Below are 22,890 nucleotides of genomic sequence, written 5' to 3' on the forward strand. Positions count from 1 at the left end.
TATCTTTGTATCGCATACTTCAGTCGCTTAATTTCACAATCAGAATTGATTATAAAAATAATTAAAACCTTTAATGTGTTGAGGTTAAAACTGAAATTTGAGCTGCTTTGTTGGATTTTGGATTTATCCATTAAATTTAAACTTGTTCAGGCAGTTTTTGTTTTTTGAATTGATTAAAGTTGCTTGTTGTAAAATTATTCCACTGCAGCCAACATCAATTTGATTTAGAAATTAAGTTAATTGAAACCTTCATATCTGCTGTTTTGAAATGATTTCCATCGGCTCCGCAGAGGACGATGCAAAAATTTGACCTTTAAGATGTTTGTCTCAGATTACAGTAAACAGGTGTTGTTTGCTGTGAGCTCTGACAGTTTAATGGTCCGTTTTAGAAGCTGCTGCACGCTAAAACATTAACACACGAACCAGCAGACTGTTGCTACGTCAACCACACACTCAGCGCAGCGTCGTTGTAAGCCGCTGCGCTGCTTTCATGCTCACACACTCGCTCAGTTCTGCTTTGTTTCTGGCTCTCTCCTGGGCTCCCTGCGTGCGTGGGCGTCCGTCTGCCAGGTATGAGCGCCTGGAGGACCAGCTGAACGACCTGACGGAGCTGCACCAGCACGAGACCAGCAACCTGAAGCAGGAGCTGGCCAGCATCGAGGAGAAGGTGGCCTACCAGGCCTACGAACGGGCCAGAGACATCCAGGTACCCGAAGCTCAGAACGAATGACCCTTTCATCAAACTGACCTTCTGTTAGCTGACGTCCATTGATTAGGGGGAATTATGTTTCCATTAAGATGAAAAATCAAAACATTATTAAAGTTTATTTGCAGAGCACATTTCAGCAACAGTAACAGATGTTGCATTTGGTCGAGTTAAAATCGTCAATATGCATAAAATACATTGATCGCTGCTCAAATTATGATGGTTCAAAAGCAACTCCAGACAGGTGATGTGAAGGTAATTTTATTTATGAAGCACATTTTTAGCAACGAGACAATTCAAAGTGCTTTAGAGGAAATGAAAAATGAAAAAACAGAAGAAAAGCATTATGGGTAAGCAGTCTGTTACGGGTAAGTCTAAATCTGTCACCAGTTGGTCATTCATTTTTGTGGAGATAAAAAACTTAAATTCCATCCATAACGGTGTTAAAAATGTGTTTTGAAGTCTTGAATTTGAGTTGGTCAAACCTGCAAAAACTTTTCAACTCTAAATCAAAACTATAACATAAACATTTTCCCAGCGGAAATAAAACCAGTGCAACGGCTTTCCCTACAAACTGGCAGCTTTCTTTACCAACAATAAAACTTTTCTTCATTTTATTCGGTAATAAACAATAATAAAAGTCACAATCTGGATCTCTTTGTTAGGGATAACTCATAAAAAGTTCGGCAGCTTGATGTGAAAAATGTCTTTAAACTTGAATATAAAAATCTGTTGTTTGGATTTTAATCCTGTTTCAAACGACATCATTGAAATATGGAGAAGCAGGAAGTCAGCATCAGTGAAATCTCCCACAGTTACACATTTAAAAGCACTTCAGTGCGTCTTTATAAGCTATAAAATAATCACTGTTTACGGTTTTACTGCTGAAAGTCGCAGTTTTTTGTCCTCACAATGTTTGGACTTTGATTCTTTCTGGCACAGAAGGAAAGTCTGAGAGACTGAAGCTGCTCAAGTAAACAGTAACAATTATTCCTGCTGTAAAATGGAAGTTTGTGGATTTGCTTTGGTCTTGTTACAGTTCAAAGCATAAATCAGATATTAAGTGCTTTTATTGAACTCAGCTGCTTTATTTTCACTGTTTGCAGCTTCTGCTAAGATTTTTTTTTACATAAATAAAAGTTTCTGGATGTTTAGATCTTTTTGACACAAAAGACCATCTGACCAGCTTATTATTTTATTTAATTTTTTTTAGAAAAACATCAACTAAAATAAATGTTATTATTAAAGAGCTGACAATTTTATTTCATTTTTAATGGTTTTATAACTAAATTTTGCAAAAAACAAATTGATTTTCTTCGACAGGCTGTTGCAAAGACACAAAATCTTACCAAGTGGTTTTAGTTCAAATATCTTATGACACTTGAAATAAAACAAAACTAATTTACAAGTAACTTAACAGCTTTCAGGAGCTTAGTTTAAGTAAATAATTTCAAGTTTCCCTGGTAGATTATTTTACTAATAATATTTTTCCATGCTGCAAGTGAAATTATCTTCCAGTGGAACCAGAACTCTATTTTGAGTACACTTGAAATAAATACATAAACAGAAAAACTAGACCAAAAATACTTAGTAAGATTTTGTGTTTTTGCAGCGTGTTAAAATCTGTGATTTAATGTTAAAAAAATCAAATAAAATAAATGTTGCTGGCACTTTTTACTATCAATGTTGTGGAAATTCAGTGCAGTTATTCCATGAAAAAAACAGCTAAAACCTGCATTTGTTTTTACGTCTGTGTTTAAAAACACCGTAAAAGCCGTAGGTTGCAGTTCTGCGGGGATTTCTAACCTGACCTTTGACCTTTGCCTCGTGCAGGAGGTCCTGGAGTCGTGCCAGACGCGTGTCTCTAAGCTGGAGCTGCAGCAGCAGCAGCAGCAGCAGACGGTGCAGCTGGAGAACACCGACGCCAAGGTGCTGCTGGGCCGCCTCATCAACATCATGCTGGCCATCGCCACCGTCCTGCTGGTCTGCGTTTCCACGGCGGCCAAGTTCACCGCGCCGCTGCTGCGCAGCCGGCTGCACATGGCCTTCACCTGTGTGGCCGTGTCCCTGCTGGTGGTGCTTTGGAAGAACTGGGATCAGGTGGAGTTCACGCTGGACCGGATCATCCTCCCGCGCTGATCCGGACCGGCCAGGGCGCCGGAAATGTAGCCAACACCTTCACCCGTCCAAACCGAGAGCCTCGCCCCAAACCCCCCCCGAAAGAACCCCCGAACGCGTCAGGAGACTAAGTTTTTTTGGATCGGAATCTGAGCCGGGCTCGAGTCGGGCAGTAGAGGCACGCGTCGCAGCTGCACCTCTGACCAAACGCAGCGCGGCGGAGAGCGCCTCCTACTGTGTCATTTTTACGATTTGGTGCGACCGTCCTTGTTTTGTTTCGTTTGTATCCGAAACGCACGCTGTTTGAACCCTTCGTCTCGTGTGTCTCTGCTGGGTTTCATAAAGGAACAATCTGAGAAATATCCGTCTTTGTTCCTGTGCGAAATAATCCAAAAATCAGGTTTCAAGTCAGGTTTGCTGATAAACCGCAGTTCCTTTCACAAATCCAGGAGGAAACACTTTCCCCAGAGACACTAAAGCATGCCTAATAAAATCATTTATACAGAAACACGTAGACGTGTCACTTTAAGTGTTTCAACTACGATTAGGACGTGTCCGTAAAACCATCCTGTGAGGTTTTTATAAGCACATTTACGAGCGCACAAGGTTCAGATCAGCAGTTTTTCAGCCTATTTTTCCTCATCTGCTGACTTTTAGTTTCACTTTGAACCAGCAAAGAAACACAGAAACTCCCAGTAAAATGAACTGGTTTATTCCCAGCACAGCTTCTGAACTGCCTCTCCTCTTGTTAACTTAATGTGTTTTTTAAAAAAGTTGTTTTAATGTATGTTTTTATTTGACACTGGCTCCTTAAAGCTGCAGTTCTGCTCCCACGTTTACGGTCATCATGTTCTTTTTAGAATTGAATTGTACAAGAAAAACAAAAACAAACATGTATGTAAACTTCTGAGCAGAACTAGACTCCAGGAGAAAATGCTAACTTGTGCAAACATGTACTGTGAGGACGGAGGCAGCGTCTGAACACGTTAAATGTGACTCATCAAAATGCCTTTTTGTGGACTGACCTGAATAAAATGAACTTTGACATGAAGCCTTTTGATGCTGTGCTGCGTTCAAGTCCAGTGGGAATCCAAGTGCTCTGGCTGGGACGAAACGTTTTAATGTTTTTAAGCTGCTGTTAACCTTTTGATCTTGTTTTATTTCCCCAAGATACGACTGTCCAAACTGGTTTCTATCCTGTTTAAAAGTGGTTGGATTTATTTTTTTCCCACGGGACCTGAAAGCAGCATCACAAACTGAACATAGGGAACTGAAACTTGTAGCTCAGATTTTCCCCGAATCGTTTGTCGATGAAGACGGTGAAATGGGTCTGATGCCTTTCCAATGCTATTCTGACTCTTTTTACATTTAATGTCCATTTAAAAACAACAAGCTTGGAGACTCCTTTACATTCTGTCTGAATGTTTTTCAAAATTTGCTCAAACACTACTTTCAGCAGAAGAAACACTCTCACGTCTTTGTGTGCTTAGGTCATAGTTGTGGGTTCCATAAGATTATTCTTATTTTTTTCACAGAAGGAAATAAATCTTTGTTTTTCTATCATGTCGGGTGTGTTTATTCCTCACCATTTCATGGATGGTTCCCATGATGCTCTGCTTTCATCACGGGAAAATGATCAAAAAGACGAAAAAAATTAGTTTGACAGCAGGTCTGCATTGCGGTTCTGTCCGGAATTGATCTGGAAATATGGACAAAGTATTTGTATTCCGGGATTTTAATCCATATCCAGTTATCTAAATGCTATGTTCATCTATTCTTACATAATTTTGTGCATCTGTCCACAAAATTATGTAAGGATTTTTTCTACTTAATTAATCAGTTTGCCCCTCAAAAGCTTCAGTTTCATTGATTTTGACACAAACTCTTCAAGTTTATACAAATAATAAAATTAAACTGAGCTAAATCTTCTAATGTTGAGAAAATACTGTAACTGAAGTTTGACCTACAGTGACATCTAGTGGTCACTAGTGAGCACTACAATTTCAAAATCATTGAAATTATAAACAGCTGATATATCCGAAGTATTTTATTGAAATAATTCAATAAATAGACATTGAATTGTCAATGATCTTATAATCAATCTTAACCCACCCTTATTAGATACTTTATTTACTGCTCTATAAATTAAGGGTTGTAAATGTGAGAAGAATAATTTTAAATCAAGATTTGAAGTCAGTTTTGCTAATATTGTGTTATTGTTACCCACAATGCTTAATATTACAAGACCTGCATAGTGTTTAATGTTCCTTTGGTATGACTAAAGTATTATTAAATTTTTTTTTGTTGCAAAAATACAATATCAAAAACTGAAAAATATATTACTTGAGTATTTTTATGTTTAAATATTTATATAACCTAAAACTACCTTAAAATTATGTAAATTAAATGTATTTTAAAAGTGATTTCAGGACTGCACATAGAGCGTTTCAGTATTTTCAGTTGTAACTGGTCTTCCTCATCGCGAGGTGGCGGTAAGGAGCAGCAAGGAGGACGTTTTTGGCGCAAACCGGAAGCAGTTCCTTATCTGTCCAGCCATAGAAAATAAAGTTTCACGCAGTAGCGATGCTTTTGGAGAGACGTTGTTCATTCAGGATGTTATATTGCTCTTATTTTCTGCAACTATATACGGTCTAGCTGCTCTATAATGACATTCGCACGCTTCTTTTAGCTTTAAGGAAGAGAGAATATTAGTTGATATCGCCTGGTGCAGCCATCTTTGGCTGTAAATCGAGTTTTTGTTTATATGAAATTTGCTTGTTTTAATAGTTACTATCTGTTGTGACCATTAAATGGATGAACACAAGGAGAACATTCAAAGAACAGACGTAAATCTGAAAATGTCAGAGGAAAAAGAAGATGAAAAGGTGAGTCTGGCATAAATTAACATGTATCCGATAAATAAAATCTTTATTTTAACGACAGTATAACATGTTTTTAGCATATTTCATGTTGGTGCACTTTTTTAAACGTACATAATGTGGATGTGTATTGAACATTAAAAGAACAATATGATTTACTGCTAAACTGGATTGATTTTAAAAATGAATCCTAAAAATTATCCAACCCAATTATTTATAAGTTTACTCGCATAAGGTTCCATACAGTGTGGAAAATTCTGGAATTTAATGTCTTTTTAAAATATGGATGAGCTATCATTCTGCCATCTTCATTAAACCATTTGCTGCAAACGAAAAAATAGTGTAAATTTTAGAAAAGTATGTTTATTTTGTCACTACTGAGGAGCAGGAACCTTGAAAATGCATCTCAAGAAATTAAAATATGATCAAAAATGTAATTTTATTTCAATGATTCAATATAAAAAGTAAAACCCACATATTCTGTAGCAATTCATTACACACTTATTGATGTAGTTAAGTTGTTTTTGTTCATCTTCACTACTAAATCTCACTAAATCACAAAATGGAGAATCTCATATAGATACAATATTATAAAAGACCAGTAAAAATGTAGTCTCGACACAGAATTGTTGGCCCCAGTTTATCCCCTCAATACTTGATTGGGGCTCCTTTTGCTGAAATTACTGCATCAGTGCAGCTTGCTATGGAGATGATCAGCCTGTTGCTTTCCAAAGGTTGCTCTCCTCTTCTACAAGTCCCTGGTTTCCCAGTGAAATCAATCTCCAATGCTTTACCAGAAAACATCAGATCAATTTCTGTTATTTTTTTTTTTTCGCTTTTGTTTCTAAAATTTAAAGTCCAAAGAACAGTATTTTGAAAAAGTGGCTTTTATTCGGCCATCCGTTCTGTGAGTTGGACAACAAAGTATTAGGGCCTGGCTACAAGAATTTGTTTAATTACAAGAAAATAGTGATATTAGCAGAATAAAAAGTCTGAAAATTAGGAGAAAAAAAAGTTTTGTTAGAATTATAAAGATAGAAGACAGTTGTTTGGACCATAGTTTCAAATTCTGTTAACGGTTTGGTGCTCATGTGTTAAAAGATTTTTTAGTATTATCGGTAAAACCTATACCAAAGTAAAACGAGATTTAACATTTTTCATTTAATTCTTCTGTTTTTCTTGTATGAGTTTTCATAAAATTGCTACTTTATTTTAATATTATGCCCTATTCTTGTAATACTAAGACTGTCCTCAAATTTTGATCTTGTCAAACAACTTTATTTTTTGTATTACTAAGACTTTATTGTAATATTATGACTTTATTATCGTGTTAAAAAAATGAATAATAAAAAGTTGTAACCTAATATTTGAACGTAGAGTCGATCTGAATTCAACGTCCAAATAAATAGAAACTGTAAAACAAGATGGCGGCTTATCGTCTGAACTATCGAAACCCAAGAAATGCACCGGTGGGGGAAAAAAAAAAAAAAACATTTCCAAAAATTAAATTAATCGCTATACTTGATTATTGGGCAGTATTCAAGTGTTGTAAATGTACAGAAAGTCATAGTAACCTGTGACCGGAAGTCAAGCTGAGTTGCGTTTTCTTCTCCAGACGAAACCCTGCAGTAGAATATGTCCCGATGACGAAACGGCTCCGGAAACGTCTCAGTCCAACAGAGACTTCAGTCACCCGGTTTACAAAGAGATCGCTCTGGCCAACGGCCACATCAACCGCATGTCCAAAGACGAGCTGCGGGTCAAACTGGCGGAACTGAAGCTCGACACCAGGTGAGTGTTCTCACTTTTCAGCTGTAGAAACCTCGGCGCCCGCGCCTAAAATCCACCATCTGTTTGTGCGTGAAGAGGAGTAAAGGACGTGATGAAGAAGAGGTTGAAGAACCACTACAAGAAGCAGAAGCTGCTGCAGTCAGCCGCGGAGGGAGGGCCCACCGATACCTACTACGACTACATCTGCGTGGTGGACTTTGAGGCTACGTGCGAGGAGGATAATCCCTCAGACTTCCTGCATGAGATCATCGAGTTCCCCATGGTCCTCATCAACACGCACACCTTACAGATCGTAAGTCCAAACAGTTAGTAGATTTACAGTTAATTTCTGATAGATTGTTTATTAGATTAAAATGAGTTCCAATCGATTAACGAATGGCGTCAGTTAAGACCTTTTTAAATGTAATTTGTCCGCCATTCAGCAGAGGGCGCAGGTGGTCATTCTTAAGCGGAGCCGTTGATACAGAAACTAAGATGGCGGCGTTTTATCAGAGCGGGGAAGAGAAACGGTCCAGAGTCCGTTATGGGTTCTGTTTTGAAATGTAAACACTCGACAACCTCCTTCAGTTGTTAATAAATGTAAGCAGTCGACACGTTTCTTAATTTATCACCTTGATAGAGCTCATTCAGCCGAGCTTACATGACGAAGCAGCGTCAATTTCTTATTCAAAAATAACTGAAACGACGGTGAAGCTAATGTGTCAGAAAAAAACGAAGGAGATGACGCTAAGATGTAACATGATGGAAAAACCATGATGCTAACAACCACGTTTAAATATTCCTTTAAGAGCTTTAATATTCCTAAAGAGCAACAGATGGTTGTTTTACATGAACATCTCTATTCAGTGTTTCACATATTTTATTCTTTTCATCTATTTTTCTAGTCCGCAACCTAAGATGTTACTATTTTCATATTTTATAAATATGTCTAAAAACGTGCAGAAACTAAAATATTCTGTTCAGTCACCATTTGATATGAAATGCTTAAAATAAAACAAAGGTTTTTTTTAATTTACTATACTGTGAGAACTTTAGCTCTACATATATGGGAAGACGGTCAGCCATCTTGATTCAAGAAAACGGCCATTCATCATACTTTTAGAAGTATTTTTTCTGCGTCATACTTTTTACTTTCACTTGAATAATTTTATCATGACGCATTGCTACTCCAACTTCAGTATAATTTTTGTGTACTCTACCCATCCTGGCCTGTCAGGGTGGAAGATTAAATGTGATTTCTGTGCAGGTGGACACTTTTCAGGCGTACGTGAAACCCGAGGTCAACCCGCAGCTTTCCGACTTCTGCGTGAAGCTAACGGGAATCACACAGGTCTGAGCTGCTTCTTTCTCGTCTCCTAAACGTCTAAAAGTTGAAGTCAAACTGCTCACCTGGTGTCTTGGGCTCTAGGAGACAGTGGACGGAGCGGATCCGTTTCCAGACGTCCTTCACCGAGTCGTGGAATGGCTGCAGGAGAGGGAACTCGGGACGAAATACAAATACGCCATGCTGACCGACGGGTGGGTTTACTTTGCGACCCAATTTGCTGCAGCAGGGTTTGGCGTTCCTCTCTCTGGTTGCTCTGATGTTTTTGTTTCCTTCTGCAGGGCGTGGGACATGAGCAAGTTCCTCAACATCCAGTGTCGGATCAGCCGGATCCGATATCCTCAGTTTGCAAAGAAATGGATAAATATAAGAAAGTCTTACTGCAACTTCTACAAGGTAGGGTTTGATCAATTTCATTAATTTTTCAATTAATCAAATTTTGGTATTTTGAAGATTTAAGTTTTGGAAAATCTAAATATGAGGACCAGGCTACAATACAGTGTTACAGCAACAAAGTCAAAATAATACAAGAATGATGTCATAATATTAACAGAATAAAGGCATAATTTTGAGAAATCCAACATAAAACATTTTTTTTATTGAATGTTGAGAAAACTTTGTAACTTCTGCAGATACTTTAAACTTAATTTTTGGGCAAAATTATCCATTTTGCTAATATTATGACTATATTCTGGTAATTAAACACATTTCTTTGTAGTCATTTTTTGTAGACAAAAGTTTTTTTTTGTCATTTCTTAGTTTGAAAAGAAACAAGCAAAAACAAAAAAATCGGTGATCTTGTTTTTAAGCAATCTCACTCAGCCAAATCAAAGCTTTTTCACTTGGAGATGACTTTTGCTCGATTGATTTTCTTCTTTCAACATTTTCTGATGTTTGCCACGGTTTTTTAAACTCCCACCCCTCGTTTCCTCCAGGTCCCACGCACGCAGACGAAGCTGAGCACCATGTTGGAAAAGCTGGGCATGAAATACGAAGGCCGGCCTCACTGCGGCCTGGACGACTCGCGCAACATCGCCCGGATAGCCGTCCGCATGCTGCAGGACGGCTGCCAGCTGCGCGTCAACGAGCGCATGCACGCCGGCCAGCTGCTCTCGGTCCCCAGCTCGGCGCCGGTGGAAGGGGCGCCGCCGCCCCGTAACCCCGGCAACAGAGAGTAGAGCCAGAAACTTTAATGAACCAGCCTTAAAAATCTGTCTGCACCCGCATCACTTACAGAGAGAGGAAAGCACTTTAATTTGAGCTTAAAGCTGTAAGGAGAGATTAATATTTCAGTTTGTGCAGACTTTGCATCGAGGAGTACAGCGATTCATGGCGACGTATTGAAAATAAAATTACAAGAATAAATTTGTCAGAGAATAAAGTTGACATATTGCGAAATATTCATATTACGATTTTATTCTCATTTTCAAAAAATGACTTTATTCTCTTGTTTTGACTTCTCATAATATTAAGATTTTATCCTCAACATATGATTATTCTCGTATTATGACTTCTCAAAATACTGACTTTATTCTCATTATTTTGACCTTATTCTTGTCATTTTATTTCATTTGTTCTTAGTACGGCTCTGATACTCCGTCGTGGAGGAGGTCTCACTCTGACTAAATATTTTTACAACAGTTTGTGAAAATAAATCATTCCTGCAGCATTCTGTTTAGCTGATAGCTCTTTATTTTTTTGCTTTCTATTTTTAAAGAAGCAAATTAAAATGAAATTATCAGCAACTGTTCATAAACCACACATCTTACTACTGTTGTGTGCCATTTAAATTCATAACGTCACATTTTTCCAGGAAAATGCCCTGCAGACTCATTTATCAATATAAGAATTTCACAGAAATAATTTAACCAAATGCTTTGAGCAACTGGTGAAACTTTAAAGTATCGTCCTTTTGGGGAATGTGCTTTATGTTGTCATGTTGTGTTAAGATATTTTTGATCTCACATTGCACAAGATGTTTTAACTGAATAAATTTGTTAGGAGGCAGTAATTTTTTTTTAAAGTTTCATATTTCATCATGAAATTGCACAAAAGATATGGCTATTTTGACAAATTTATACTTTATGCTGTTTTCTCAAATCAAAATAATTGAAACATTTATGGATAAAAAAAGATAAATCCAGATTTTGGCGCAATCAAACTAACCAATCACAGGAGAGATCGTTTTGTGGCTTTCTTAATTCCTCCTTTCCAGAATAAATCTATCCTCTCATTGGCCGGTTTCATTCCCGTTGATTGGCAGGTTCAAACTGGCCAATCAGAAGAGTGTGTGTTTTATTGGGTTTAATTTCCTACCCAGCTAGTTACTAACTAGCTATGTATCTTAGCTAACCGTAGCCGTACGACCAATTTCTCATTTGACTGATCTGATTGGTCGCTGTTCAATCAACTTTAGGCTTAAAAAGTGTTCCTAAAACCTAAATATGTATTTTAAGACGCGATCAGAAGAGAGATTGTTTCGTTGCGTTTAGAGACCCCAAAAAATGGGAGTTGTACTCCAGTAATTAGCTTTATTGGCTACTAAGCGAATTCGGAATAGGAATACATCAGTTGGCTGTAGCAAAGTGTTTTCTAAAAATGTTTTTTGTTTCGATTCAGCTTTTTGGCTGCGTGTGAACATTTAAATCAGATACGAAGCTGACATCTGCATAAGCTCAACCGTCCTTCTGAAAGAGTCTCCGCTGATGCTTCGTCTTCGTGATTGATGGCGATTGGTAAGCAACGTTTCGGTGCGTTACCGCCCCCAGCTAGAATGGAGTGAAGATTTGAATGCTAAACTGATACACATATTCCATATATAGAGACAAAAAACGCATCTATAAGTGTCCGGTAATAAAGCGGCTACACCCAGAGCACTAAATTTCCTGTTGGCTCTAAACGTAACAAAAGTATCTCTCTTCTGATTGGCCAGTGTGATTGTTGAATCAGAACTTCAGTTTCAGTCATATTATGGATTTACATTAACAGTACTTTGTTGCCAAGGAGAAGGAGTACTAAACTGGAACCGTGAATGTTACACATTATTCTAAAAAGTAAGTTTATTTTCTGTTTTCATCAGCTGTAGTCCATTATTTAAATTGCCGGAAAGTAACACCTGAAACATAGCAAACTGTGTGAATCTTTTTAATTTTTAAAATTGAATTAGTGCAATATTGTTTTCCTTTGACATCATATATTTAAAAGCACAAATAATTAAAACGTATAGTTCTGTGGAAACCTCTTTTCTGACTGGCCGGTTTAATATGTCACAATTTTATGTTTTACTTTTAGGATCTCACACAGAGGCCTCTACTCAGCTAAACCTTTAAATGAGATTTAAACACCCAAACTAGTAGAAAAGCTTTTGTGATTTCCTTTATTAAAAAATTGGCTTCTGTAATATTTATAAACAAATACCTGGGAACATTAAGTACATATAAAGTCAAATATATTCTTTATTATGCTTTCAGTGAAAAGGTGAGCCAGTTGAGGTGGCTCGGGCATCTGGTAAGGATGCCTCCTGGACGCCTCCCTGGTGAGGTGTTCCGGGCACGTCCCACCGGGAGGAGGCCTCGGGGAAGACCCAGGACACGCTGGAGGGATTACGTCTCTCGGCTGGCCTGGGAACGCCTTGGGATTCCCCGGAGGAGCTGGAAGAAGTGGCTGGGGAGAGGGAAGTCTGGGCCTCCCTTCTGAAGCTGCTGCCCCCGCGACCCGACCCCGGATAAGCGGAAGAAAATGGATGGATGGATGGATGGTTACCCGTGTAACCAAATGTGTTTAAAACTCAACACATTTTTAGTTTTGAGGTCATGCTGGCTTATTGTGGTTTAATTATTTCAACACTTTCATGGTTTTTTTTTTTTGGCAACTTTAAAGGGTGACATGGTTTAAGCTTTCCCTGCTGGTGATGATTTGATCACTGACAGCTGCTGTAAAGCGACACTTTTTGACTGATCTCATCCAGGATGAGGCGGGCTGTTCGCTCCAGCTCAGCCAGCTCTTCTGCTTTCTCCTCCAGAATCTGCTGGTTGGCCTCGTAGGAGTTCTCCAGCTCTAAAAGAAAAACATACATTTTTATTTAATTAAAAAAAAATCTTCTTGCTTAATAGGTGTCTAGTTTTATTTGACCTGCCTCTAGGTTTTTAAAATATCTTTATTAGCAATGCAAACAATTAACAGACTGACAAATAGTTGTCAATTAATTGTTTATTAGATTAAAATGAGTTCGCTTCGATTAACTAATAACGGACGTTATCCAGAAGATGGCGCCATTGGTCACCTTAAGCGGAGTTGTGAACAAAATGGCGGAGGCCGCCTCCCTGAACGGGAAACAGAAACGGTTCAAACGTCCGTTTTGGGATGCAAAACGCACTTTATGCGGTTCTGTTTAGAAATATAAACACTAGGCAAGTTCCTTAAGTCTCACTTTATTAGCGCCGATTCAGCCGTGCTTTGTAACGGAGCAGCGTCAACTTTTCAACAAAAAAATCACTGATTTGCTCCGAAGCACAAACACGAAGTGTCACCACTGAACGTAGACAAGAGAGGCAAATAAAATTTTCGGCCCTGAACATATCTCTGTTCATGAGGGTTGAGTCTTTAACATGTTTTATTCTTTTCATCTTTTATTTTTTTAAGTTTATTAATATGAAAAAACATTTTCTGTTTATTCAGTCAGTATTTAATACAATTGACACAAAAATTGTTGAAATATAATCTTTAGTTTTGTTTTTTAGTTCTGCATACTGAGAAAAATTATCCTTCATGTGAGTCTAGTTTTTTTTTACTGACAGTTGCTCAATTAATCGTTAAGATCAATCAGCTTTAGATTAACTCATTAATCAACTTGGATATAAAATCTTTATTGATTATGATTCTGAGACGGTTCACCTCTGAGTCTCTGCAGCTTGCTGTTGCTCTGTGTGATCAGCTCTCTGGCTTCTCGCTGCAGCTCGTCTGCTTTGCTCCTCGCCTGCAGCACCGACTCCCCTTTACCCTCCAGATGGTCTTCCACCACCTCCAGTTTATCCTTTAGGTCCTCATCAAACTCCTACACAGACAGAGGAGGAAAATAAAAGTCTAAATCTTTAACATAAATTATCAACTCCCGGGTTTGTAAAATTTGAGACCTTTTGAGCCTCTTCTGCGATCGCTTTGGCCCGTTCAGAGACCCGCTCAGCCGTTTCCACCTTCTGGTTCATCTCCAGGTTGTTCTGCCTCAGCAGGCCCAGCTCATGCTCCAGCTCCAACAGGCGACCGGTGGTCTGACTGAGCTTCAGCTCCGATTGTACCGTCTCTGACTCGACCTGAAACATAAACCCATTTTCAAAGGACTAGAAGTAAAAGGAGGCGGGTTGTGGGTGACACAAAACACGTTCATTAGATGTTTTGCACCAAATCTTTTTTAGATGCTGAGAATTTTGAGATTAATCTCAGAAATTCTTTAGACAAAACAAGCACATTTCTGAGCTCCAAAAGTCAATAATTTGTTTTACTTTTGAAACACAGAAATTTCCAAATTTTTCAAGAAAATTTCAGAATTTATTTCAAAATTTGAAAGTTTCAATCTCAAATGTTCAATATTTTTCTATAAAATTTCTCAAAATTTGAGGTTTTCTTGCAAACTTTTGACTTTCTGACTTCATGTTCTTTTTATTCTATAAAATTTTGTAAATTACAAAATTTCCAAGTTTTTTGTAAGAAGTCTACTCCTTTTTTCTATCTACAACGGCCTTGATACAGCGTCATAATTTTAGGCTGTCTTGCCACTTTAAATCCAGATAAGCTGCTGCTGGCCACACCCCCTAACTCAATGCTTACACTTGCAGTAAAAATGGCTACAAACAGATGCACAGTTGTACAACCGTACATCGTTGAAAAGCATAAGTAGAGCCTTCTGCACAACCAACAATAATAGAGCAAGTGGTTTCTGGATGGAAAGTCAACAACTAAACATTTGGCTTTTCCAGCAGCCATTACGTGGAGGTAAAACGACTGGGTGCTTTTGTTAAGTTCTTGTTTTTAGAAGCAGTGGAAACCGAAGTGGAAGGACAAAAATGTACAAAATGAGAATGTTATGTTTTACATTCAATATTGGACGAATTGATTTTTGTAATGACTTTATGCTCTTTATTGGTCAAACTCACAGAGTTGATCAGGTCTGTGGTTTCTTTTGTGTTGTCATTGGCCAGCTGAATGGCGTCCCTGGCGATGCTCTGAGCATGCTCAGTCTTTTCCAGCGTCGCCTTCACTGTGTGCGCCATCTCCGTCATATTTGATGCCTCCTTACTAATGAGAGGAAAAAAACAAAGTTAGCTCTTATTTCATAAATAGTTTTTCTGTTCCATAACTTTCTTGAATTACCTCGCCTATGTTCTTTGGTAGTAGTTGTCTGCATTCAAGTTCAGTTTATGTTTCAAGATAGCATATCTGAGCACTCCAAATTAAAATCCTTTTTTTTTCATTTCTCTATTTCCATTCAAGTGTTTTAAAATCTGTCCACAGATTTGCCTCCAGTTATTTAAATGTTGTGCCATGTAACCGTCATCTGGGCTTTCCCAAAGGCGTTAAACTTAATATGTATGACTGGAAATAAAGTAGTAAAATAGTCTAAATAATCCTAACTGATCTAAATAGATCAGATTTTAGTCTGAGTTAATGTCAGATAGAGAAAGAAATAGTTTTTGCATCTTTTTTATCAAAACATGATTAGAGAACTCTACCTCCATCTCCTGGAAAACCAGCGTAAGTGCACTGAATGGTAACTTCAATAATGAACTAATTTATTAATATTGATACTTTTAAGCTTTGATTTTATGTTGGAGGCAAACTAATGTTAATTTTAAAATGATTATCCAATAAATGGGACATTATGCATCACTGGCTTAAACTTTTTATCCATTTTTGCAGCTTTATTGTTCGTTCCCTTTAATCCAAAACTGCATTTCTTAACAGTTTCTTCAAATATGTGAGCTCTGGTTAATATTCAGATTTGTTTTCATAATATTCATCTGAACTGCCTGAATTTTGTCATTTGGTTTGGGTATCTTTGACTAAAAAAAAAAATAGGAAAATGTGATGCTAATTAAAATCAATTTATAGTTGTCACTTGTATTTGTAGTGTAAATGGGTTTGTCACGCTCTCATAAAGGTAGATATGGAAGTATGATCTTAAAATTGTTTCTTTTGATGCCTAAAGATGGCTGGAAGACTATGAAACGCAGCCAGTTGGAAAGAAAAAAACAGAAAACCTTTAAAATATAGCAACAACTCTGTCACTGTGGAAGTGAAACCAAGAAAAACGGGACTCTGGGAGTTACCTTGCTGATTTGGCCCGAGTCAGGAGAGATTCTGCACTTCGGATGTCCTTGGCGCTCTGACTGAGGATCTCCTCCACGCTGGTCAGAGTGCCGACCTTCTCCCTGATCTCATTGGTCAGTTCCTGCAGCTTCTCTGCCGATGTCGGCATCTTCAGAGCCAGCACCTCATTGGCCACCGCCTCGATCACAGAAGCATCTGCCTTCTCATCTGTTCCATCGGAGACAAACCTGCTGTTATTTTGCTCTCTAAACCTCGGTTAGCTGAGGAGATGGTGATAAACGTACTGGTCAAAAGGTCGCGGATCTCTTTGATGAAATCTCGTAGTTGCTTGTTGCTCTGCTCTACTCTCTCTTTGCTGCGATTGGACGAGATCAGCACATCCATCGCCTTCGCTTTGGCCTCATTTGCGCGTTTGTTTGCTTCCCAAACCTGACCGTAAATAAACACCTGGTATCAGCTCTCAGTATCCGATTTTGTTCCTACAGATGTTCTGGCAGGATTTTAGTTGTTTTCCAGACTCAAATTTTCAGACTTTATAATAAATTCAGCCCAGATTTAAAGCCTAAATTTTGTAGTTCCCAGTTGATGGATGACCAACAAATGGAAGGACAGGGGATGGATAATGGACTATCAGCAAATGTATAGATGGATAGACAGTCAACAAACGGATGGATGATCATCAAATGGATGGTTGGATGATGATTGCTAACCAACAAATGGGTGGATGGATATGATAAATAAACGTATAGATGGATGGAAGTATTTTCCCTGCTCAGGTGCATCCTGATTCCCTCCGTTCTCCCTCTCACCATCCTGGACAGCTTGTCCACCTCCTCCATGGCCTGCTGGATGTCCTGGTCCAGCTTCTGGGAGGATTTCAGGGCCGTTTGAGATGTTGTGACGAAACCGCTGCATCCCTCCCCTCCACAGTGGGGCGCTCCGTCCTCCCTGACACACCCGAATCCGCCGCAGGTGAAGCAGCTCTCCCCTTCCCCTGATCCACCACACATCTACAAAAGCATCCCAATTAGAGGTTGGCGACCAGTTGAGGTTGTGTTGACTTGATTACACCCTCCAGTGTCTCTCACCTTCTCACTAAGTGGGGACAAGTCAAACTTGTCCAACTCTTTGGACAGCTTGTCCAGCTTCTGCGCGTTTCTTTGGTGTTTCCGGTCAAACTCCCTCTGACTGCTGCTCAGTTTGTCCTCAGTGGCTTTCCGTAATGCAGCCGACTGCTCCAGCTTGTTGCCAGGATCACTGGTTGCGGCATTGGAGCGAAGCTCTGCATCTTGGGACTCCATGTGTGCAGCAGAAATTGTGTTCATGGCTCCTACAAACCACAAAGTTGAGGAATCAAATATATTCTTAAAGGAAAAGCTGAACAACAAACCTGGTTCGTTTTCATTTGAAGTCACTGAAACTGAAGTAATTGGAGTATTTTGGATTAACCAACCAAACTTCTTTGAAGGTTATGTTTCCTTGAACAGGTTAGGGTACATCTATATGTTACACAAAACATTTTCATTACATTCTTTTGTGCAAAATCATTCTTAGATAATGAGATATTAGTCTGCAGAGTTCTGTCTATTTTAGCTCCTTTCAGAATCAGCTTTTTTAGGGCCTCTGTCACTTTAAATCCAAATAAGTTCCTAGCCACGCCCCTCAACTCAACATTTTACTTGAACCTGAAAATGGCTGCAAACAGATTCGTAATTATACAACCGTGCATCTTTGAAAAGGAGAAGTGGAGCCTCCTGCACAACCAAGAATGCAGCAAGTGCTTTCCTATTAAGTGAACAACAAAACACTTGTCTTTTCCAGCAGCCATTATACAACCCATAAAGCCGGAAAGCCAGCTGACCAAACCCGCTGGAGCGCTGCGTGGGTTGCTAGGTAAATATGCAGTGAATGTGACTCAGCATTGGGAAGTTTTTGAAATTGCTCATTTTCTATTCACCAAAAACTTATTAACCAAAAATGGCTGTGTGTTTAAACACTGGAACTGTTTTCAGAAGGAGCTGAGACCCAAATGGAAGCAAAAAGTCATGCAAACACTTAATTTGTTATAATAGATCCCTTTGAAATCTGTTGGACTTCAAGAGTAACTAAGCATGACGAGATTATGAGGAAGTTTTTCTCTCACCATGGATGTTGGCGTTCTTGATGTTGTGGACTTGCTGTATGAGCTTTTGGACGTGTTGCTCCAGCTTGTTGGCCTCCTCGGTCAGTACATCCAAGTTTGTTTCTGTTGCGTTTGCTTCATCGTTGACACCATTCAGTTTTTCCTGCGTTGCGGTCAGATTCCCGTTGAGGAACGACACCACTCCACTGTGAACACAATGAGATATTAAAGCAAACTGTAAATTTGATCTTGATGTTTCGACGTTATTACATACGTGATCTGATTTATCAGGTCTTGGACTTTCTCCAGCTTCTCTGAAGCGGTCTTGTTTTGCACGATCTCCCTGACGGCCTTGGCGTTTCTCTCCAGACTGCTGATCAGCTCCTTGTACGGCGCCGTCACTCCAGTGGTTAGCAGCTCGGTAACTTGGGCCTCCAGACGGTGAGTCTGATTGGTCAGCTCGCCTACGACGCTGTCCCAGACGGAGAAGCACTGGTGGCAGGGTTCGCAGATGGGGAACTTCCCCTTGTAGTCCCTGGCGCATGTGTCACAGCGAGGGCCGGAGAAGCCTTCCAAGCAGGCACATTGCCCTGTGGCTCGATGGCACTGACCACTGGAGATTCCCCGGGGTTCACAGTCACAAGCTGGTATCGCAAAGAAATTAAGCATTAAAGGTCAGTTTTTGGATCTATGAAGATATTTGAAGGCCTCTGTTTTAGATACACACATTTAAGACTTCTTAAGGATGCGTAGACACCCTGTACTTTGCAGAACCGACTTTTAGTGTTACTTTCTCTGTCTCTGGTGTGAACTTATTTAAATGTTTCATCTACAACCATAAATGTTACACTTGAATACCAAAAAGGTACTGTTAACCTCCCAAGTTCTGGACCTTGCACAAAAAAAATAAACAACAGGCTTTCCTTCCGTCCTTTGAGACAAAGAATGGTTATGAGTCAGGCAGAAGGAATGCAGAGTTTTTAACCATCGCTGCTCCACTGAAACCGAAAACAAATGTTTCTGCCATGATCACACAATAAGTTTGTCTTTAGAAACACACATTAGGCTGAAATCTACACATGGTAACTAATGGTACGTATCTGAGATACTGTAAGAGCAGAGGACATCCCTCCCACTCGTTTCTCACACCGTTTCCCATGAAACAAAACTCATTACTGAGTCATGTGCAGATAGGAAGCGGCACACAGCTGGTGTAGCAGCTCGGCAGACCAGGATGGGTGCAGCTGGAGAATATTAGGAATCTGCTCCGTGACAAAACAGGGATGCTTGGGAATCTGTGAGGACGTCTGGTTCTCATGAGTGTGGTTTCTCCCATATCTACCCCATTTGTGGCCATGTCTTCGCCTTTTTCTGTTTCCAGCTACTGTGCCGCACAGAGTTGGAAAAAATCAACAGTTTGAGCAACAAACGCCACAGATTAAACACCTTAAATTGCGTTTGGGTTGAGTCGGATTATGGTTGTCGTGATTTGGACTTTAGCAGGGCTGCAACTAACAATTATTTTAGTTATCGATTTAATCAATAAATTGTTTTTGCCAATTAATCGGATACGAAAACTGAAATTCTGCAGATTTCTCATTTAAGCCTTTTTCTTAAAATTATTAGAAATACATTAAAATATGCAAATAAGCAATTAAATTCTTATTAAAATAATTTTATTGCTTAACGTGCATTAACAGGATTCCATGAGAGGGATTTGTAGAAGATGTATCTGTAGCTAAAAACAAATACTCAACATGTGAACAGGGCTGATCTTTTGACTATTTATTGGATTAATCAATTAATAATTGAATAGTAGAAGGTGCTTAATCAGAGATTTTTTGCAGCGATTATAAGCTAAAACTATCACATGGAGTTTTACAGATAAAGTTTTCTTTATCTTTTATGAAAAATTTATATATTTTTGTATAGTTTTGGCTTAATTACGGCAATGAATATGTTGTTCTTTGAATAGATGGTCTTTTTTAGAGTCTCTATACACCAATTAACAATTAATTGATTTACTAAATCAGTTGATGATTATTTTAATAATTGATTAATTGTGATTTGACCCTAGATTTTAGATTCTCTCGAATGTGCTGTAGATGCTTGTGATGAGTGATAACGTCCTACCGTGACATTTGACCTCTGGATTTCCCCAGAACAGCTCTTTGCATTCTCGGCACGTCCTGCCACTGAAACCCGGTTTGCACATACACTGACCCGTAACCTGCAGGAAGGCAACAACACAAATCCAGTCAATTCACATGAATTTTAGCCAAACATTGTGCAGAAAGTGGTCATTTTCAAGGCAGAGACAATGGAGTTTTGTAGGGGTTTTTTTTAGCCTCTGAATTAAATGTGTATTCAGTTGTTCCACTGTGTATTCTGAGACTTCCTTCCTCTGCTGGAGAGAAGCCAGTAAACACAAAGGTTTGTGAGAGAGTAGCATTTCAGTTTTTTTGTATACACAAAAAACTGAAATGTGTGCGTTAATGAAAACAAAGCAAAAGGAAGAACTCCCTTATATCTGTGGCGAATATATCAAAGGAGTTGCACAAACACAGATCAGAGTGTTGAGTGGAAAGATAAGAGGACCCTGCTGCCTTCCCATTTGTAAAATTCCCGTGTTGGTCTCCATATGGAAAAGCTCTGGCAGCAGCAGCTCAGTATAGCAGCACCTAGAGTTTGAATCAGTTACTGGCTGCTTTGGGGTTTAGTTTGGCTATTTCTTGGTCTTTAAATTCTGGTTTTAGATCTGTATGTCATACTTATTCACTAGTTGCTTAAATTTTCCTGTGAATTTTCAAAATCCGACAATTTCCACCAGTGTTTCAATTTCTGTTTGATCATATTTATTGTGTTATCTGTTATTATTTAAATTTTCTTGTACATTTTAATTTATTTATCTTTGATTATTTTCCCGTTTGGTTTCCAGATCCTTCACTTTGTTCAGGTCCCTCTGGGATAAGCAGTCTCCTCCCTCAGTTTTCCTGCTTTCTGCAAAAACAGGAAGTGAACTATAGCACAGGGCATTCTGGGTAAATGGAACTAAAACAAATGCACTAGTTTAGCGCTAGCGGACGAAAAAGCTTGTGGTCTTTTACCAACAACAAAAGGGAAATCCTATTGGAAAAATCTGAAGCTACTCCTTTTTTGTTTACATTTCAAAAAGTTGTGCTCAAGTCTTCTTCAGAGGTTTTTGTGTCATTTTCTTCTGTAGTTGTTGGTGCAGCGCCACCACAGGTGAAGAGGGGAATAGGGTTTTCAATTTGGTGCAGCGCCACCACAGGTGAAGAGGGGAATAGGGTTTTCAATTTGTTTGGATCATGAAAACCACAGCAGCTGAAAATGTAGCAAATGTTGCAGTTTTGATTACCAATCAAACTGAATCTACCAGACTTTCAGGTGTGAAAACGCCTTAATTGCTCACCTACTTCCTGCTTAGCCCAGTTCTGATCCAGTAACTCACCTCATCATCAGCATACCTAAAATCAAAAATATTTTGCTCATGCGTCTGACTCACCACATCGCAGGAAGACCCGACAGAGTGGACAAGGTCGCAGTCGCAGCGTTCGCAGCCCGTTCCGCTGGCGAGGTTCCATGTATTGGGAGCGCAGCGGTCACAGTTCTGCCCGACCACGTTGGGCAGGCAGGAGCACTGGCCGCTACGCTGGTCACAGCGGCAGTCGTCAGGGGATGGACAGGCGGAAGATTTCGTTCCCGAAGAGTTGCACATGCACTCTTTCAAAAAGGAAGACAAGGCAGAAGTTGTATTTACTTCTATGAAGTCAGACTTTCTTTGAATCTTTTAAAGTGGTGTTCAGGCTTTCTGAAATTAATTGACAATACACCCAAACCAGCCTCCAAAAGTAACATGTCAGCTCCAAGAAAATCTGTAGGTTCTGCAGAGTTATGACAAATTTCCAGAGATTTAAATCAACACATTTTAAAGACCAGTCCCAAAAAGTACCCTTTAGTTAAAGGGCACCTATTACACTTTCTTTAACAGGTTAGGATAGATGTAAATGTGTTGGAGCTCCGATTGGGTTGCTAGGTCACGGGGCTGGGTGGGGGTTGCTAGGTAACGCTGGAATGCCAACTGAACATTGGTGAGGTTTTTCAAACTGCTCATTTTCCAAATACCAAAAACATTAACTTATTGCCAAAAAACAGTCGGGTGGTTTTTTTTAAGCACCTGGGTTGTTTTTTTTTCAGAAGCAGCAGAAACCCAAATTTAAGTATAAAAATGTGCAAAATGTCCCTTTAATTTTTGAAATGTAACCTGCACATTCAAATGCGTAAAATTGTGAAACTATTAGGGTTAAAGTTACAGCAGTTTCCCTAAGAACCATGTAATTTCCTGAAAGTAACATGTAAGTTCAGGGAATGCAACCAGGGTCGTTAGAAGAATAATGACTCCATGTTGGTCACAAAAAGATGATAATTTTCAAATATTTTGGTGTTTAATAAAAGTCCAGCAATATTTCAATTAAACGCCTCACGTCCATCTTTAATGTTTGTAAAGCATTAGCTGTATACACAAAAAAAATATTTTTTGCCCCCTCAAAATTGAAAACAAAGTTCAGAAAGTTTGGAGAATCGCTGCTCAGGACCTGTTATCCTA

General features: G+C 39.0%; 3 protein-coding genes across 5 annotated transcripts in view; 2 read left to right on the forward strand and 1 right to left on the reverse strand.

The window, feature by feature from the left end:
- The window catches only part of tmcc3 (transmembrane and coiled-coil domain family 3), a 48,237-nt gene extending 43,850 nt beyond the window's left edge, over window positions 1–4,387 (forward strand). For both annotated transcript variants that reach the window (XM_008400484.3, XM_008400485.3), the window contains exons 4-5: window positions 571–706; window positions 2,540–4,387. In XM_008400484.3, coding sequence (XP_008398706.1) covers window positions 571–706; window positions 2,540–2,845 — 442 coding nt within the window. In that variant the 3' untranslated portion in view covers window positions 2,846–4,387. The remainder of the gene's footprint in view (window positions 1–570; window positions 707–2,539) is intronic.
- Window positions 4,388–5,354: 967 nt separating this feature from the next.
- On the forward strand, window positions 5,355–10,496 carry eri1 (exoribonuclease 1). Its single transcript, XM_008400486.3, has 7 exons — window positions 5,355–5,709; window positions 7,319–7,494; window positions 7,570–7,786; window positions 8,741–8,824; window positions 8,903–9,012; window positions 9,100–9,214; window positions 9,754–10,496. Exons 1-7 carry the CDS (start codon window positions 5,635–5,637, stop codon window positions 9,994–9,996), a joined length of 1,020 nt encoding a protein of 339 aa, XP_008398708.1. The 5' UTR covers window positions 5,355–5,634; the 3' UTR covers window positions 9,997–10,496.
- A 2,057-nt stretch (window positions 10,497–12,553) lies between these two features.
- lamb1b (laminin, beta 1b) overlaps window positions 12,554–22,890 on the reverse strand; it is a 29,222-nt gene continuing 18,885 nt past the window's right edge. For both annotated transcript variants that reach the window (XM_017302856.2, XM_081603875.1), the window contains 12 exons: window positions 21,790–22,007; window positions 20,397–20,493; window positions 18,538–18,907; window positions 18,285–18,469; window positions 17,230–17,471; window positions 16,951–17,151; window positions 16,426–16,570; window positions 16,141–16,348; window positions 14,968–15,109; window positions 13,951–14,127; window positions 13,712–13,871; window positions 12,554–12,874 (listed from right to left, as the gene is read on the reverse strand). In XM_017302856.2, coding sequence (XP_017158345.1) covers window positions 12,738–12,874; window positions 13,712–13,871; window positions 13,951–14,127; window positions 14,968–15,109; window positions 16,141–16,348; window positions 16,426–16,570; window positions 16,951–17,151; window positions 17,230–17,471; window positions 18,285–18,469; window positions 18,538–18,907; window positions 20,397–20,493; window positions 21,790–22,007 — 2,282 coding nt within the window. In that variant the 3' untranslated portion in view covers window positions 12,554–12,737. The remainder of the gene's footprint in view (window positions 12,875–13,711; window positions 13,872–13,950; window positions 14,128–14,967; window positions 15,110–16,140; window positions 16,349–16,425; window positions 16,571–16,950; window positions 17,152–17,229; window positions 17,472–18,284; window positions 18,470–18,537; window positions 18,908–20,396; window positions 20,494–21,789; window positions 22,008–22,890) is intronic.

The sequence above is a fragment of the Poecilia reticulata genome, chromosome 23 (genome assembly GCF_904066995.2).
Source record: "Poecilia reticulata chromosome 23, P_reticulata-male-v2, whole genome shotgun sequence".
Lineage (NCBI taxonomy): Eukaryota > Metazoa > Chordata > Actinopteri > Cyprinodontiformes > Poeciliidae > Poecilia > Poecilia reticulata.

Bases quoted from the DNA above. Each gene is read 5' to 3' on its own strand.
- eri1 (XM_008400486.3), top strand. From the start codon at position 5,635: ATGGATGAACACAAGGAGAACATTCAAAGAACAGACGTAAATCTGAAA. The intron at 5,710-7,318 runs GTGAGTCTGGCA...TTTCTTCTCCAG, and splicing joins AGGAAAAAGAAGATGAAAAG to ACGAAACCCTGCAGTAGAAT. The intron at 7,495-7,569 runs GTGAGTGTTCTC...TTGTGCGTGAAG, and splicing joins GAACTGAAGCTCGACACCAG to AGGAGTAAAGGACGTGATGA.